The sequence below is a fragment of the Chelonia mydas genome, chromosome 6 (genome assembly GCF_015237465.2).
Source record: "Chelonia mydas isolate rCheMyd1 chromosome 6, rCheMyd1.pri.v2, whole genome shotgun sequence".
NCBI classification, from domain to species: domain Eukaryota; kingdom Metazoa; phylum Chordata; order Testudines; family Cheloniidae; genus Chelonia; species Chelonia mydas.
The window spans coordinates 105,927,146-105,946,210 of NC_051246.2; the positions used below are offsets into that span (position 1 = coordinate 105,927,146).

General features: G+C 44.5%; 1 protein-coding gene across 9 annotated transcripts in view; it reads right to left on the reverse strand.

Moving 5' to 3' along the window:
• Nucleotides 1-19,065, reverse strand: part of SYNE3 (spectrin repeat containing nuclear envelope family member 3) — a 102,525-nt gene that overhangs the window by 80,365 nt on the left and 3,095 nt on the right. For 6 of the 9 annotated variants that reach the window (XM_037900902.2, XM_037900901.2, XM_027827325.3 and 3 more), the window contains exon 1: nucleotides 16,691-17,000. In XM_037900902.2, the coding sequence (XP_037756830.1) occupies nucleotides 16,691-17,000 (310 nt within the window). Of the gene's footprint in view, nucleotides 1-16,690; nucleotides 17,001-17,263; nucleotides 17,477-19,065 lie in introns of those variants that run through there. The other 3 variants (XM_037900906.2, XM_037900904.2, XM_037900905.2) reach the window with 2 other exon arrangements.

The window sequence follows — 19,065 nt, forward strand, 5'->3', positions numbered from 1 at the left end:
CCATGTAAGGCTGAAATACACATTTACTTAGATCATAAGAGCTTTGGACATGGACTGTCTTTGTGGTGTTTGCACAGCACCTAGCACAATGTCTATGGCTAGGGCAATGAAGCACTATGGTGATAAAAATAAATAACAGTAACATTGTGCAGCTGGTTCTACAGGGGAGATACTCCCTTACAATAAGAAGCAGCCTCTGTTGATGACTATCCTAGACTCATGGAGCTCAGCAGCCACTAAGGCAAAGCCCAACACCGATAAATTACTATTTATGAGCACAATTCCTCTCAGTCCCAAAGCTGATCGTAAACTGATATTGAGATTTCATAATAATGCTTCACTTTCTGCATGTGCCCCCAAGGCCTGACTTCTCAGTTAATAAAGTTCCCATCCCTTTGGTTTGAAGGAAGCTGTTTTCAGGCTTAGGTTAAATGAAGGTTTGAGCAGGATTTTTTTTTCTTTGCTAGCACTTTCAAATCCATCAATGTTGCAGCAGGGTGAAAAGCAGCAGTGTAAATGGTAACTTTTGAATCTAGACAGTTCTGTGTTCAAACATGAATTCAAGTATTCCTATAAATAAAACTGGTTAGATGTTTTCAAATAAGCCCAAAGTCCACATGCTGCAAAGGAAACACAGGTCATTAAACACTGAAGCCAATGGAGTTACTTAAAGGATTATTTTGGCTCACTGTTTAATCTACCATACTTAAATGATGCCCTGGGCAGACTGGCTTAGTTGCAAGGTAATAATCTGCAACTCTGAACTGCTGCATGGGTTTGATTCCCAGTCTATGGGCTACCAGGGGGGACAAGAGATCTCATGTTACTTGACCGCCAGTACTCAGGGGACAAGGCTGATGCGTTCCTAAAACAGTTTAGTCTAGTTCTCCTGGGCCACAAAGTGGCTGTGACACATCAGGGCCACAAGAATTGTAGGGTACAAAGCAGGATTAAATTTCTTCAGAGCTCTGTCAAAGAACTAGAAACCCCCCGTTGGGGAGAGAATACTTTTGACTCTGTAGAAATGGTTGTTTCGCAGGACAAAAATGTGGCTTAAGTGACCATTCAGCAATATCTAAAGGTGCAGGGCCACTAGACACCACAGTGATGAGTATGGTGTAAACGCTGATCAACGGATTGATGTCAAAGGACTTTCTTCTAAAGTGCTGAAGGAATCCACTATCAGTATTACTGGGTGGGGGAAGGGCGTCACTCAAGCACTGACAAGTGACAAGTCAAGTACCCAACAACAGCAGCCAGCTTTAAAGTCAACCCATCCCTGTTTAAAACAGTGGGATCTGCTGATATTTAGTAATTTACATATTTATATTTAATCATTCAGCTATTAATTACTACTATTACTACTGCAGTAAGGTTCCCAGTTAGGCATCAGGGCGCCATTATACCAGGCTCTGTACAGAAAAAGAACACAGAGACAGTCCCTGGCCCAGAGAGCTCACAAAATCTAGGATTCTCACAGTACACAGCAGGTGAATAAACAGACAATTAGGGTAGGAAGACCAGGCAACACTGAAGGGAAGGGTGTTTGTGTCTTTTAGTGACCGTGACATCTCATTTGTCCCAAGTGGCCACCAACATAACCAACGCCCAATGGAAAGGAAGATTTTAAGGGGGGATTTCAAAGAGATGATGGTGGCTTTGCAAATTGGGATGAGAAGTATCTTCCATAAGCATAAGGGGTGGCATGGGAGAAAGTGCCAAGGTACTCCTAGGAAAAGCAGACAAGGGGGCTGCCTGGCATAAGTAATTTCAGAGCTCTGCCTTGAGCAGATAATTAACCTCTGTTAACAGGTGGTCTTATTACCATTACCCTCATTCTCTTTTCCCTCATGTGTTTTATCTCACTAACTATGAACTTGTTGATTCTAATCTTAAATTAGATTATATGCTTCCCACGGCAGGGACCACATCCTTGTATGCTTTGCACATTGCCTATCATCACAATGGGGCTCCCACCCTGCCTGACTAGAACCTTTTGACGCTAGCATAACAAATAATAATTTTCAAGTAACAGACTGATCTTGGGCACTTTGCCTTCAATCTTCAAGGCTTTTAGAGAAGCAAGTTTCCCATGTTTTGCTAGCCAGATTCACAAGCCCATGTGGCAACCTGTAAAGATAGGAAAAGGAGTTAATTCTGCACTGAAAGTGTCTTTAAAAAACATCTCTCTTGCGGACAAAGTGGGTGTTCTAAAGCAGAATGGGATTTAAAGCTTTGATGCTAAATCCACATCTATTTCTTTCATTCTGGAGCATGTAAGGCTGAGGATCCTTTGACACAACAGCGCCCTACATCACCTGTATGTGAAGCACTTTTTATGCCCTCAGCACAAAAACTAATAGAGCTCTCTTGACTTCTACTCTGAAATTATGGGGTGAAATCCTGGCGCCACTGAAAACAACAGGAGTTTGGCCACTGACTTCCATAGGGCCAGGATATCACCCATGATTTCTACAGGCTTACAAGTCAACAATTATAGTTCTCCTTGGGTTCTTTCCTTCTGAGCAGGAGATTGAAACTAAGAATGAAGCCTCTGATACATTTACTGAGCCAGCCTGATGTGCTAAATATTTTACCTACAAACCAAATGCCAAACCCCTTGTATTTACTACCTGAACTATGGAAGATTCTTGCTGATTTACATAAGAAACATCATCTACATTTGTCAAGCATTGCTGTCTACCAGAAATATAGCCACTACCACAGAGACTGAAGTGCAGCCATGCAATGAGAATGGTTGCATTAAGGAAAGTCAGTCACTACAATTACAGAAAGAAAAGGAGGACTTGTGGCACCCTTTGAGACTAACAAATTTATTTGAGCATAAGCTTTCGTGAGCTACAGCTCACTTCATCGGAAGCATTCAGTGGAAAAAAAGTCCTCCTTTTCTTTTTGCGGATACAGACTATCACGGCTGCTATTCTGAAACCTACAATTACAGAGAATTTATTGCTCAGGGAAGTCACTGATCTGACAGCTCCAGAGGTTGGTTTCTTCTGTTCATCCACAGAATATGTATGGCATGGGCAAATTTCCTCATACTGCCCTGCCATTAAATTGTCTTGAAAGGACAACAGGATAAGTCACTCTCCAAACATATTCTGTCCTTTGCCTCTCTGCTGAGACTGTCAATAGGATTTTGGTTACAGTGTATATAGGAGTCCATTGGGAACTGGACTGAGACCAACTCATTTCACATAAGTCCCCACACAGTCTTCAGATGGAAACGGCTTTCAGTCACTGCTGACCCAGTCTGGATTCAAGCCAATCACCCAGAGGTGAAAGGCTCTATACCCCATTATTAGCAATCTGCCAAGCCATCCAGTCCCCAATGGCTGCCTAATATAGATATCTTAGCTGCAGACATCCAAAGGTTCAGTGCATGTATTGGCATTATAAAATGCTGATTAGTTCTGTAAAATTGTTTTTTAGTCTAAAACACAATACTCTCTTTTCTCCTACAATTGCTTCATTATTATAACAGTAAAAAAACCTGGTGTCTGATTCCTTAAATCAGACACCACTGATCCACATAACAAACAGAGGCTACATTACAATTTAAAAATTACCCTAGCTCTTTAGTCACAATTTAATTTTCTTCTTGCTACTGTTATTCCAGCCCATGTGCTAGCTTATTTACTTTCTTACAGGCTTCTCTACCGTGCTCATCATCATATTATCTCAGTGCCCCACATTCACAAATGGATCTTGCCTCACAACACCCTTGTCCATTAGGAAAGAATGAGCACCTTCATTTTAGAGAGAGGCACAAAGGAAATTCAGGACACGGTTTCCAACAGTGACCTGTGATTTAGGGTGCCAAACTCAAAACACATCAGGTATTAGTCTGTGGCAGAGCTTGAAATATGAATCCAGCTCTTCTTGATCCCAGTCCAGTGCCTTAACACATGGCCATCCTTCCTCCCTTAACAATCGCCCACCTATAAATTGTTTCAAGGTTGCTTCACTTCACAATAGAAGTTGACAATATACTCCTTATACACAAGGTGCGTGAGGATATTGGACCAATAATATTACATCCCCCACCTTGTCTCTCTCATATCCTTGGACCAACACAGCTACAACACTGCAAACAATATACTGCTTGCTCAGGAAAAACTCCCAAAACTTCAATGGGAATTTTACTTAAATAAACAAGTGTAGAATCAGGTCAATATTTATTAGATAAATAAAAGGATTTTCAAGAAGGCTCGTGTTCTCTCAGAGTTAGTGTTGTCCTGAGTCTTCTGCCATTTAGAACCATGAAGCATGACATTCAAGGAAACCACAAGACACCATTGCACCAAAGTAATAAATGGGAGGGAATGTGTTTAGTAGCAGGACACAGGACTGGGAGCTTGGACTCTGGACCAGCAGTTCTATTCCTGACTCTGTCACTCAATCACTGTGGCACTTAGGTAAGTCACTTGGTCCCCATGTGCCTTTGTTTCCTCAACTGTAATAGAGATATAATTATATTTACCTACCTCCCAAGGATGTTTGAAACATTCATGGGCCTGATTCTTCTCCCATAAAGCCTTGTTTCCCGTCTCCCTTCCTTTCCACTTTTCCCAGTATGTTATCTGTGCAATTTGGATGAGGCCTAGGGTTAGGGCCTGACACCTGATCCAAAGCCCAGTGAAGTCAAAAGAAAGAGTGCTGTGGAGTTCAATGCATTTTGTATCAAGCCCCTGGTCTCCTATTGGCTGTAAAGTAGGATGGACACCAATGGTGATACATAAATAAAACATCAAAACCACAAGGAATTAAGTAGTCTAATAACAAACAGCTTAAAGAGCACCAGATGGGGCTGTGCCTTGTTGAGAAATCACGGCTTTTTTTTCTTGCAATGCAATTAAGATGTATGCCCAAATTTATTTCAACACAGAAAGCACAGGCCATCGAAGATTGTTTATTAACTGAAGGTGCACGCGCATACACACACATCACATCACATCACATCATGACCCTCCCTTACAACCAGTCCCAGCTTCTATGTTTACATTATGCAGACTGGGCTGGATAAGAGGCTCCTGTCATTAAGTGAGGCAGGGCTCCTTAATTCAGCAGAAGTTAAAAGTTCTGCAGCTGTCATCCCAATGAATCATTTCATTGTAATAAGGCTGTTATCCTGGGAGTAACTCAGTTTAATCTGTCGTTGTGACAAGAGTCTTGGTTGGCAGTGAGTAGTGCAGGCACAGAACATAAAGAGCAATGGCTCGCCCCACCTTACTAAATCCATAAGTCAACCACAGCCGAGCACAATGATTAACAAATCTGGTGTATTTACTGTTTGCACTGGCTTTGTACAGCTGAAAGCTAACATCTTGCAGTGTTCTCAACTCATTTGATGCTCTATTTAAAACCTCAGCTCCTGTGGATGAGCAATTATGTGAGAATCTTCTCTTTCATTTTAAAAGAAAAAGTACATTTCTAACCCACTTGGTTACAGAGAAGAGCTTGTACCCCAAAGGGAAACCCCTGAAAGCAAATAAAAAGAACTTTTTTTTTAATATCATGGCTTTTAAGCCAATTTCATTATTGGCTTTTGAACATCTGGGGTTAATAATGCTACATCTTGTTGGACCATATCTAGAATCTCTAATCTCCAGATGAAACATGTCAATATCAGACACGGGCCTGAGCCACAAAATTTAGCTGCAGACGCAAGCTTTCCCAAAGTTCAGGGGTGTCTGGCTCTTGGATTTGGGCCTATTGTTAGTCAATATTGGGCTGAGTCTTAAAGGGGCCCCAACCGAGCCCCCATTTTGCTTCACCTATTTTATGTCTTTTATTGGACCAACTTCTGTTGATGAGAGAGGGCATGTCTACACTACAAAATTAAGTTGACTGAACTTACGTTGCCATATAGCAGCCGCAGTAATTACATTGCTTGTATGTGTCTACACTTTGCTCCTTGTGTCGGCAGTGTGCATCCTCATCAGAAGCACTTGTGCCGATTTACTGTCAGCGTGGAGCATTGCGGCATGGCTTCTGAAAGACAGTAACAGTCGATGTAAACAACACAGTGTCTACACTGATACTGTGTCAACCTAACTACATTGATATTGATTCTATGTCTCTCGTGGAGGTGGCATTATTAAGTCAGTGTAGCGGGGCAGTTCCATCGGTGGGAGCAAAATTTTAGTGTAGATACTTACATCATTGGGTCATTGGCCTAACTCTGTAGTGTAGACCAGGCCTGAGACAAGCTTTCGAGCTTACATAGATCTCTTCTCCAGGTCTGGAAAACTTAATGAGAATGTCACAGCTAAATGTAACAGATTGTTTAGCATAAGTAGTTCAAGGGACCAGAAGTTAGTCCAATAAAAGATATTACCTTACCCATGCTGTCTCTCTAATATCTTGGGACCAACATGGCTACAATAACACTACGTACAACTATTTTATACAGGCAATTTAATGGAATCCACAATTAATTGAGGGCAGAACTATTTAGATGTTACAGGAGCTGATCTGTATTCACAAAAGGAAGCTGGTCATGAACATCTACTTGATATTAAGTCAAATAGAAACACAACTATATCAGGCTCAAGAAAGCTGAGATGTAATTGGACCTCAGGAAGATTTATTTTAGCATTAATGTCCGCCTATCAAGTATTCCATCATAATAAGGTAAGGCCTGGTCTACATTTAAAATTTTGCAGGCATAGCTATGTCAGTTAGAAGTATGAAAAAACAAACAAACCCCAATCACATCCCAACTGGCCTAGGTTATATCAGCAAAAGCCAGAGTGTAGACACAGTTATACCAGAAAAAAAGTCCACAAAGCTTATTTTATTTGAAGAACCAATACAAACTGCATCTCCACAAGAAAGGTTTGCCAGTATAGCTATATTGGCAAACCTTTTTAGTGTACCCAAGGCCTAAGAATTAAAAAGCCAATGGTTTGTCACTGCTAATGTTGATCCAGTACTGGATCTGCCAACCAACCATTTCAAGATGCTTTTGAGCACTGTCATTCAGGGCCTACGGTCTGAATGCACAGACCCAATTTTCACCATAGAAATATCCAACATCTAGTGAGTATTCCCTGTGGAAATGTTTCTCTTCGTTTACCCACCTGCAATATGAACAAGACTTTCAGACTCACTCAAATACTGGAAAGTGCAGAAATATTTGTTGCTCAGAAATGTCTATCCCCCTTTCACAAAATATAGTTTTATTTTTAAATCTCCTGGCTCTGATTTTGGGCTACACTTGGCACAGGACCCAAGGCTGGTGGAGGGAAAAGGTGAAGCACTGCATGCCACCTTCGCACCCTGGCTGCCAAGGTCCTGCTTGGCCCTGGCACACATTACAATCAATTACTCTATAATCATGTGTGACCCTGGTGCATTCCAATGGTCTCCAATTACCACCTCTGACCACAGCCATATGTGGCTTTTAAGGAACTAGTTGCAAACATGTAGCACTGCCCTTGTCCTGTATGTTTCTGCATGCACACTTTGCTGTGCACATTGAGATAATTGAGGTCATAATTATTTAGTGAATTCAGTGCTTATGGAAGTGCTGGACTGGAAAGACTTGGAAAATGGAGTCTTCCAGGTACAGTATGGGCACTACCCAAGCAAGCTACTCCCCAAAGTGTCTCAGTGCTGGAGGAACTACTTCTAGATATAAGAGGGTAACTCAATATCTGTGGCCAATTACATTTTTGGTCTCTATGCCTGGGCTGCTAATGCAGATCATAGAATCACAGAATCATAGAATATCAGGGTTAGAAGGGACCTCAGGAGGTCATCTAGTCCAATCCCCTGCTCAAAGCAGGACCAATCCCCAATTAAATCATCCCAGCCAGGGCTTTGTCAAGCCTGACCTTAAAAACTTCTAAGGAAGGAGATTCTACCACCTCCCTAGGTAACGCATTCCAGTGTTTCACCACCCTCCTAGTGAAAAAGTTTTTCCTAATATCCAACCTAAACCTCCCCCACTGCAACTTGAGACCATTACTCCTTGTCCTGTCCTCTTCTACCACTGAGAATAGTCTAGAACCATCCTCTCTGGAACCACCTCTCAGGTAGTTGAAAGCAGCTATCAAATCCCCCCTCATTCTTCTCTTCCGCAGACTAAACAATCCCAGTTCCCTCACCCTCTCCTCATAAGTCATGTGTTCCAGACCCCTAATCATTTTTGTTGCCCTTCGCTGGACTCTCTCCAATTTATCCACATCCTTCTTGTAGTGTGGGGCCCAAAACTGGACACAGTACTCCAGGTGAGGCCTCACCAATGTCGAATAGAGGGGAACGATCACGTCCCTCGATCTGCTCGCTGTGCCCCTACTTATACATCCCCAAATGCCATTGGCCTTCTTGGCAACAAGGGCACACTGCTGACTCATATCCAGCTTCTCATCCACTGTCACCCCTAGGTCCTTTTCCGCAGAACTGCTGCCTAGCCATTCGGTCCCTAGTCTGTAGCGGTGCATTGGGTTCTTCCGTCCTAAGTGCAGGACCCTGCACTTATCCTTATTGAACCTCATCAGATTTCTTTTGGCCCAAACCTCCAATTTGTCTAGGGCCCTCTGTATCCTATCCCTGCCCTCCAGCATATCTACCACTCCTCCTAGTTTAGTATCATCCGCAAATTTGCTGAGAGTGCAATCCACACCATCCTCCAGATCATTTATGAAGATATTGAACAAAACCGGCCCCAGGACCGACCCCTGGGGCACTCCACTTGACACCGGCTGCCAGCTAGACATGGAGCCATTGATCACTACCCGTTGAGCCCGACAATCTAGCCAACTTTCTACCCACCTTATAGTGCATTCATCCAGCCCATACTTCTTTAACTTGCTGGCAAGAATACTGTGGGAGACCGTGTCAAAAGCTTTGCTAAAGTCAAGAAACAATACATCCACTGCTTTCCCTTCATCCACAGAACCAGTAATCTCATCATAGAAGGCGATTAGATTAATCAGGCATGACCTTCCCTTGGTGAATCCATGCTGACTGTTCCTGATCACTTTCCTCTCATGTAAGTGCTTCAGGATTGATTCTTTGAGGACCTGCTCCATGATTTTTCTGGGGTCTGAAGTCAGGCTGACTGGCCTGTAGTTCCCAGGATCCTCCTTCTTCCCTTTTTTAAAGATTGGCACTACATTAGCCTTTTTCCAGCCATCTGGGACTTCCCCCATTCGCCACGAGTTTTCAGAGATAATGGCCAATGACTCTGCAATCACAGCCGCCAATTCCTTTAGCACTCTCGGATGCAACTCGTCCGGCCCCATGGACTTGTGCACGTCCAGCTTTTCTAAATAGTCCCTAACCACCTCTTTCTCCACAGAGGGCTGGCCATCTACTCCCCATGCTGTGATGCCCAGCGCAGCAGTCTGGGAGCTGACCTTGTGAGTGAGATGCTAATAAGGACAGTGATTTTTGTAATCTGTCTAATGGGAACTGGATGAGACCATGGTATTTCTTTCACATAAACCACCAACCAGCCATCAGAGGGTAACAGCTTTTGAATACCATTACTATTCCCAACCTGCTGCTGGTCTGCATCACAACAGTAACTGTTCTAAATATTTTTGCAACAAACCACAGTTTGCTCCTTCTCCCAGTTAAAAGGAACATTGTCAAAGCTGACAGCCCCATAGTTTTTTATTACTAATTTTTTGTACTACTTATTTTATTAATTTTTTTAAACATATTTACAGGCATCTATCCAGTGCTCCCCTCCCATAAATTAAAATTTACAACATACACATAAACAAAGAACTGCCCATAAATATATCGAACACAACAGCCTTAACAAAGAGAAAAACTGTCTCACTAAAGACCCCAACAGAGCTCAGGGCCCCATTGTGCTGTACAATCAAGCACTTAACAGGACACAGAAGACAAGAGTCTTGCCCGGAGGAGCTAACACTGTAAAAGACCTATGTGATGCACCAGGCAATGGTTTGGACGTAAGGGTCAAAGACGTTGTCAGTGAGATCAGGTCACAAAGGTCATGCAAAGGAAGGCTGTTCAAAAGGAGTAGCCTTTCAGGAAGGATCTAAAGGAGAGGGAGAGGTTGTGGGAGACTGCTCCAAGAGGAGAGCAGCAGGAGCACAGACCTGGAAGGAAGAGGTGGAGGAGGAGAAGATGGGAGCAGAGGAGCACAGGGCCTGACCCTGTAAGGTACCAAATGCTGACTAACAGGAGCTGAGAGCACTCAGCACTTCTCAGGATTGGGTCCATGAAGAACGTGGGAGCACAGGATTAGAGGAGAGCAATGATCTAAAGAGGAGAGTATCGTTACGTATTTTCACAGCAGGACTATCAGCTTTGACAGAGTTTGCTTCATTGTAACTCGTTCGTAAGCAATAATGTTCATGTGACTCACTCAGAGTTAGGCTTTCTGTAGAGATCAAGTTGCTATGGGTAAGTGGTTACATTTTCCCTCGAGACCCAGTTGGCTCACAGCCTTGGCAACAAGAGACTCTGCATTTGTGCACAGCCACTACCCACAGTTTTGAGACCCTTTCAAAAAACACTGAAAAACAACTAATACCTTTTATTATTTCTTTTTTACATTCCTTAACCAACAAGGAATCACTATGTACAAAGATTTTCGAACAGCTTGCAACAGACAGGGAGCGAGAAGTAATGTCCCAAGAAGTAACAGCAAATGGATCTAACTGGAAAGTGGTGCTCTTTGTATTATTTTTTCATTATTTATTTAGCACCATATGGGGGACTTGATGATTTACAGGCACATGAGAAGACAGCCCCGCCTTAAAGAAAATCCTGCAACCCTTACTCATTTGAGTAACCCTTACATATGTGAATAATTTCAACAGACTTCAATGGAATTACTCATGTGACTAAGGGCTACTTGCATGAGTAAAATTTTGCTGAAAGAAGACCTAATGCACACAGAAATCATAAACAGAAAACAGGCATTTGGGAACAGGGGAGTCAACAGAAAACAAGGGGATAGGGGAAACTGATGCAATGCTGCAGCTTTGTGTTTTCCCCCTTTACAGCACGGATGTGTAGAGTCTTGGAAGTGAGAGCACGGACTCTCAATTGAATGCTGGAGAAAACAGGGAGCTAGGGAAGAATCTTAAGGAAGACGTTGGGGGATATATGCTCAGAGCTGCAAGAGCAGAAAACAGGTTTTGACAGGTTTCAGAGTAGCAGCCATGTTAGTCTGTATTCGCAAAAAGAAAAGGAGGACTTGTGGCACTTTAGAGACTAACCAATTTATTTGAGCATAAGCTTTCGTGACTTCTATCTGTGCCAAGCAAAGTATTGTGTAAGATCATAGTCCACCATATATCAAAGGCAGTTGATAGCGTTCTCAGAAAAGAGCAAGCTGGTTTTCGGAAAGAGTGTGGATGCACAGACCAGATCTTCACTCTACAAAACAGAACAGAACAGCGCTTAGACTGGCAACGGCAACTCTACATGAATTTCATAGACTTTGAGAAGGCGTTTGATAGCATTCACAGGACCAGCCTATGGCGTATTCTGCGGGCATATGGAATTCCTTTCCATATAATCAATGTCATCAAAAGCTTCTATTTCAACTTTACATGAAGTGTTGATCACAGTGAGCTCAGTTCTGAAGTAAAAACGGGAGTACGTCAGGGGTGTGTCATATCTCCAATCCTCTTCAACATTGCCATCGACTGGGTAATGTAGCGTACAACAGAAGACATGCCAAGAGGCATTAAATGGACACTCTTCTCATCCCTTGAAGACCGGGACTTCGCAGATGATGTCGCTCTCCTATCACATACCCAACACCAAACACAAGAAAAAACAACTCGACTCAACGCATTCGGACAGCAAATTGGACTGAAAATCAATCGCAATAAGACAGATATCATGACCTTTAATATTGCCTCATCATCACCAGTACGGATAGAGGATTATGTTCTCACCAATGTAGAAATATTCACATACTTGGGCAGCACCATCAGCCAGGCTGTTGGAACAAGCCAGGATATCCAGAACAAAATCAATAAAGCCAGGAACACCTTCAGGAGCTTAAATACAGTCTCAAAATCATCAAAATACAACACCAAAACTAAACTCAAGATTTATCACTGCTGCGTACTTTCAACACTACTTTATAGTGCAGAATGCTAGGGAATGAGAAAGTATGACATGTCCAAGCTATCTTCATTCCATACAACTTGCCTCAGAAAAATCCTCCGTATCTTTTGGCCCAGAACAATCTCAAACCAAGATCTATTGACACAGTGGAGGATCTGAGCACCATCATTGCCAGGAGGTGCTGGAGATGGATCGATCATGTGCTTCGGATGGAAACTGATTCCATCACCAGAGTAGCAATAAGATGGACACCTGAAGGCAAGCGAAAACAAGGCCGCCCGAAAACAATATAGCGAAGAGCTGTGGAAGCCGAGCTGAAAAACCTGGGGTACAGCTGGGGAACCATTGAAAGACTTGCCAGAAACAGACAGGAGTGGGGCAGCTTCGTCACTGCCCTAAACACCAGAGGAGTAATAGGAACATGATGATGATGATCAAACTGCGGATCAGGACCCCAAAGTGGGTCGTGACACCGTTTTAATGGGGTCGCCAGGGCTGGTGATAGACTTGCTGGGGCCAGGGGCTGAAGCCAAAGCCCAAGCCTCACCGCCCGGGGAAGAAGCTGAAGTCTGAACCCCACTGCCCGTGGCCAAAGCCAAAGCCAAAGCTTCAGCACTGGGCGGCAGAGCTCAGGTTACCGGCTCCCTGCCTGGAGCTGAAGCCCTTAGGCTTCGGCTATGGCCCCTCCGGCCAGGGTGATAGGGTTCAAGTTTTAGGTCCCCACCACACACACACACACACACACCAGGGGGGGTGGGGGGGAGAGCTCAGGCTTCAGTTCCCCCTCCTAGGGTCATGTAATAATTTTTGTTGTCAGAAGCAGTTGCAGTGCAATGAAGTTTGAGAACCACTGCGCTGGAGCCTGTTGAACAGACTGGAGGTAGGATAGGAAAGTAGGGAGAATATAAAGGAGATGGCTATAAGGATGTTGGCAGTGAGGATGGAGGCCAAAGGGAAGTTGCTAGCAATGGTAAGCAACTGTATTTAACAAGAGTTTGGACATCAGGAGAGAAGAGTGGAAGATGGCACACAAGACTGTGAACCTGCACCACAAGGTGGACAGTGCAGTTGCCAAATGGGACAGAGATAAGAGCGGGAGGAACAGGAGGGAGCACAGCCGGAAAGATGAGCGGTTCCATTTCTGACACATTGATTTTGTGGACTGTTGTTCCATAGCTTTGTACAACTACAACCCCCCAAAACAACGTCTGTTGCTGGAGCACAATAGATAGCAAAGGAGAGCATGGTGATATAGGGTGGGCCTTATGGAGCTGACGCCAAACAACAGGGAACACATTTTAATTGTCTCTGTGGTTCCTTTGCCCCAGGCACTCAACCAACTGACAATTTCAAACGAGTTTCCCTTCCTTGCCCCTTTGGTGGAAGCAACTCCCCTTCTGGAACAATGATTATTTATTCTTCATTTTTACTGGCCCCCGCAACCGTCAGTCGAACAGCGTGGGCAGGATTCCCTGAACAGAGTATGCCAGCAACACATCTACAACACTGGAGTACTGTGTGCCAAGTTGTAATTACACAGCCTTGCTATGTGGCCTTGGATGAGCCATGGTGGCCAAGTAATTACACACAGGGAAATGTGCCTTTTACATTAACCCTTGAGGGCTACGAGTCAAGGCTTGTTCACAATGTAATTGGCTAATAAAGAGCAAATTACACATTGATGTCAGAGATTTAGACTCTTGATTCCAAGCTGTAAAGGACCAAACTGCAGATGTCTGCCTTCCCCTCTTCCCTCCGCCCCCAGCCACATCTTTCATTTTAAATGAGATTTCATTCTATCAGAGCACAAAATGGGACACTATCATTAAACCTCACCAAAGTGTCCAGGGCAAACTCCCATTTTCATTCCATTGTTACTTTACGTTTATTTACACAGTGTCCTTAATATAAAAGCAATAGCAAAAGGTGATAGCTGATTTTAAGCGCTTTAAGAGTTCTCCCAGGATTATAACTTTATACAACTGTGGAGGCAGGGGGCAGTTCGACCAGGCACCTACAAAAGTGCCACGGAGTCTTTGATGTCTATGTAGTTATTTATATTGCACTCACCGTCATGACTGTCTGAACACTGAGTAATAATACCTACCTCCTACGTAGCACTCTTCATTGGTAGGTCTCACAGTGCTTTACAAAAGTCACAATCATTACCCCCATTTTACAGATGAGGCACAGAGACATGAGGTGACTTGCCCAAGGTCTCCAAGCAAACCAGTGACAGAGCTGAGACTAGAACCTAGGTCTCCCAGCTCTACCCACTAGGCCACACCACCTCCCATAGTGTTAACATCCACAATGTCTACCAGACAGGACTTCGTTTTTACATTTTCATCCAACAGAGCCAGACATGGAAAACTGCCTAGTGAAGAAGAATTAAGGGTGATGGAATCTGGGCTTGCAGTTCTATCACAAACACAGAGCCTGATCCTGCAAAGAGAGCCACACAAACCCTTCCCGTGGTGCAGAATACTCAGTGCTCCACTTCAAGGACACCCTTTGCTATGGGGTGAGAAAGGAGCCCCCACCACTTCGTTTTCCACTCCCCCCACATTTTTCATAGGTCTGTATTAGTGGTGGGCAACCTGCGGCCCACAAGCGGCCCGTCAGGGTTTACATAACCGTCAGCAGGCACGGCCGCCCATAGGTCCCATTGGCCATGAAGGGCGAACCACGCCCACTGGGAGCTCCGGGCGGCCATGCCTGCAGATGGTTAATGTAAACACTGTCTCGCAGCCCGCCAGTGGATTACCCTGATGGGCCACAGAGTGCCCACCACTGGTCTATATGCACCACTTCTTCTCCCCCCACCCCGAACTTTGCAGGCTAGATAATCAGATATAAGGTTCTATATGCTATACAACTTTGACCCCCACAGAATTTTTCTGAAATGACATTGCTGCTCTACTTGGTCACAAGGGGCCTGTACATGTGGAACTGTTTGCAGGATCGGGCCCCTGAACAGTTTCAGGTCTTTGCAGTTTATGCAATACCAATTAAAGATGTTTTCATTTTGTGCTCATGTTGCAACTCCAAACAGATTGGAATTTTTAAAGGGAACTCCCATCTAGCCTAGTATAGTTCTCAGTTTCACTATACTGACCCGTTTCAGAGTAGCAGCCATGTTAGTCTGTATTCGCAAAAAGAAAAGGAGGACTTGTGGCACCTTAGAGACTAACCAATTTATTTGAGCATAAGCTTTCGTGAGCTACAGCTCACTTCATCAGATGCATAAAGTGGAAAATACAGTGAGGAGATTTATATACACACAGATCATGAAAAAATGGGTGTTTATCATACACATAGTAAGGAGAGTGATCACTTAAGATGAGCTATTACCAGCAGGAGAGTGGGGTGGGGGGAATACTGACCCTACCACATGTTTCGGGAGGAGGGGGGAGCGGATATTCAAATGAATACTACCACTAAGGACTGTACCACAGTAGCTCTCACACCACCAGCAGGGCTGCTTGGGTTAACTATAAATACATTATACTACACTATGTCCATGTCCAATACCAGAATGCCATTGCACTACTCCTCTCCCTCCCCCCCTTCCTGCTGACTGACAGGGACCTGCTGAACGCAACAGAGTGCCGGTGCGGGATAAAACACTGAATGGAGCCTCAGGAACAATATTAGCACCCCCAGGATTCAAGCGCAGGGCAAATCCCACCAGTTAAGTGGTCCTCAACCTTTCCAGATTACTGTACCCCTTTCAGGAGTCTGATCTGTGTTGTGTACCCCCAAGTTGCAACTCACTTAAAAACTACTTGCTTATGAAATCAGACATAAAATTACAAAAAGTGTCACAGTACTCTGAAAGACGGCTTACTGTCTTATTTTTACCATATAATTATAAAATAATTCAACTGGAAAATAAATATTGAACTTACATTGCAGTGTAAAGCGCACAGAGCAGTACAAACAAGTCACCGTCTGAATGAAATTTTAGCTTGTAGTGACTTCGCTAGTGCTTTTTATGTAGCCTGTTGTAAAACTAGGCAACTCTCTAGCTGAGTCGATGTACCCCCTGGAAGACCTCTGAGTACCCCTGGTTGAGAACCACTGCACCAGCTGGTTCCAGGGAAACGCCAGGGGCAGGAAAGAGTTAAGCTCTGCTGCCACCCACCGTGGTGGCTTCTCCTCTCAGGTTGAGCGCGACTCACTCATTCCCCCAAGCCCTGCAGTGGTGCTGGAACAATTTGTATTTGGGGGCGGAAGGCGGAAACCATGTATTTGGGTTGTTATCGCTACTTCAAGCCAGGGGGTGCAGCACTCCCCCTCCCTCCCAACGCTCATAAAGCGCGGCTCCCTACGCTGCCCAGAAAAAGTTTCTCCAGCAGAAGGGGGGGACACAACGTGCCAATCTCTCCTCTCCACTTGTCAGCACGCGGATCCTGCCTGCCATGGCCTTGCCACAGGGCTGGGACCTGGAGGGCTCGCGGCCCCAAGGCGTGCAGCAGCAGCAGCAGCGAATGCGAAAGTGACATGCAGAAGAGCAGAGCTCTGCCCAACTCCAGGGTGCCCCGCCGTGCTTGCGTTCCCCCTTCCCCACAGCCCGAAAGGGGTCACTTACCCAGCAGGGGCATGGGTGGCGGGGGGCTGCTTGGGACGAGCCTCTGCAGGAGGAATCCGGGAGCAGCCAGCTGCTGCAGTGGCGCCTGCAGGGTTTGAAGGGCGTTTGCGGAGGCCCCTCCTTCACGGGCTCCCTCCCCTCCTCTGTCCTGTCCCCGATCGGCCTGACACTGCCCGTCCCCGCCACATGCAAGCCAGGGAGGCGAGCGCAATGGCGAGCGGTGCCCTGCCCAGCAGCGCTGATGCCCCGGCTGGGTGGCGGCAGTCCGCAGGCTGCTGCTCTGGATCTTCTCCAGCTGTGTTGCAAACATTCCTTCCGGCCCGCGTGTCCCCCGCCCACTCCAGGGGACGCCGCGGCAGCCAGCAGCTCAGCCCCTCACTAACTACCCCCTCCCCGTGCCACGCTTGTAACCCGGGGGGCACGGAGCCGCGCAGACAGCGGCAGCCCGTTATGTAACCTCATCAGGGGGCTTATGCAACGGACAAGCTCTGTGCGGTGCAGAGGCGTTCAGCGCTAGCCTCCGGAGGGGCTGGCACAGAGCGAGGGAGCAGCTTTCAACTGTGTCACACTCACATCAGAAAGCCAGCTCCCGCTTTCAGCATTGCCTTGGCACTTTCGGGTGACGAACAGCGAAATCCGTTTGTCGGGTAAGCATGGCTTCTCTGCCTCGTCCCTGCCCATCTCCTCCTCCTCCTCAATCCCGCAGCGTGTGTGTGATCACCCCCCCAGCTCCTTTCCAACGCAACAGATTGCTATGTCATACACACGCAGGATTATGACTTCATCCTGGGAACAAGCAGAAGGAGAAGCTGAGTTAAGAGGGAGAAAGATTTTATTCCAGCTAGAGTCTCCTCTGCAATGGGCAGGGCATTACAGGGTGAAGTAAATGAGGTTTGTGGTAACCTACTTCCAAACATCATAAGGCCCTACACACAGCAGGTAGGTTGTCTGACTCTGAAGGGTCTTGCCTTTCAAACTCAGTTATTTTAATCCAGCGTTGTGCACATCCAAGAGCTGTGTATTACTTTAAAAGCGGCGTAAGTGTTGGAACGATGCACTTAACAGAGCAGGCTGTTTTCTCTTTATACCTTTTTCATACACTGCTTTTGAGAAAGAAATGGTGACCTTACAAAGCAATTACAGATGCATCGAGGACTACACACACTACTGTCACAAGGGTAATCAATTCCATCACAAAAATAAGAACAGCACCTTCTATTTTAATATCCATGATTATTGTTTATGTTACAGTAGCACCTCCTTGCTCAAACCAAGAATTGGACTTGATTGTGCTAGGTGCTGTACAAACACAGTAGCAGATGGTACCTGCCCCACAGAGTTTATAATCTAAATAGACAAGACAGCCAAAAGGAGATAGCATCCTCATTATGCTAATGGAAAATTGAGGCAGAGTTAAATCTCCAGTCGTACAAAGAGTTATATGCTAAACTTAACCAGTATGGTCAACATCAAAAATTCAAAAAGCATTACTCTTGTCTCCATAAAGTCACAAGTCTGGCTTAATAAATGTTTTAATTCCCTTCTGATTTTTTAACCTTGAGGCTCTACATTTTTGTGTTTTTCTCTGCAACCATGAGGGCTAGAAACTTACTTTATAAAAAGGCAAGAGTCTCATATAATCACATGACTTCAGGAACAGGGGCTTTATGGAAGTCACCAAATATTATGAGACTCGTGACAAAATCATGAAAGTTGGCAATACTGCTTTATACTTGGGAGTAGCCCCATTGAGACTACACAAGCAATCTGCAGCAGACTTGGAAATTGGACTCAGGCTCTCAGTCCCAGACCAGTTCCTTAACCACAAGGCTATCTTTCCTCTTGAATTACTGCCCATAAAATAGGCTAATAGTTTCAAACTTAATCATATAAACCAATAGGAAAAACAATTCCAGTTTCTCAATAAAAACAGTATCAATAAAACAATTCACTTTAAAACATTTATAAAACAACCAAAGCTCATTCAAAGTAAGAACTAAGAAACTGAAAAACATAGACTGTTGTGATGGTCACTTCCATTCTCAATCAAGTTACCATATGCATTTGATCAAGATAAATTATTTACCCTGCAAACAAATCTATTATGCTTCTGCCCATATTATATATATATTTATATAAAAACAGAAAGACCAAAGTGTTTTGATTTTCCAGCAGTATGGTAGTCTTTGTTTACATAACCAAATAAAGGAGCCAAGGCAGCAACAAACCACACTGTATCAAGCAATTCCCGTTCTGTGTCAGGGTAACGCTTTTCTGTATCCTCATAACATAATTGAAACAAAAATCAAATGAATACATAGAACTTTGCAATACAATTATTCATAAGGTTTAAGTGAGGATGCATTCCTAAAAGA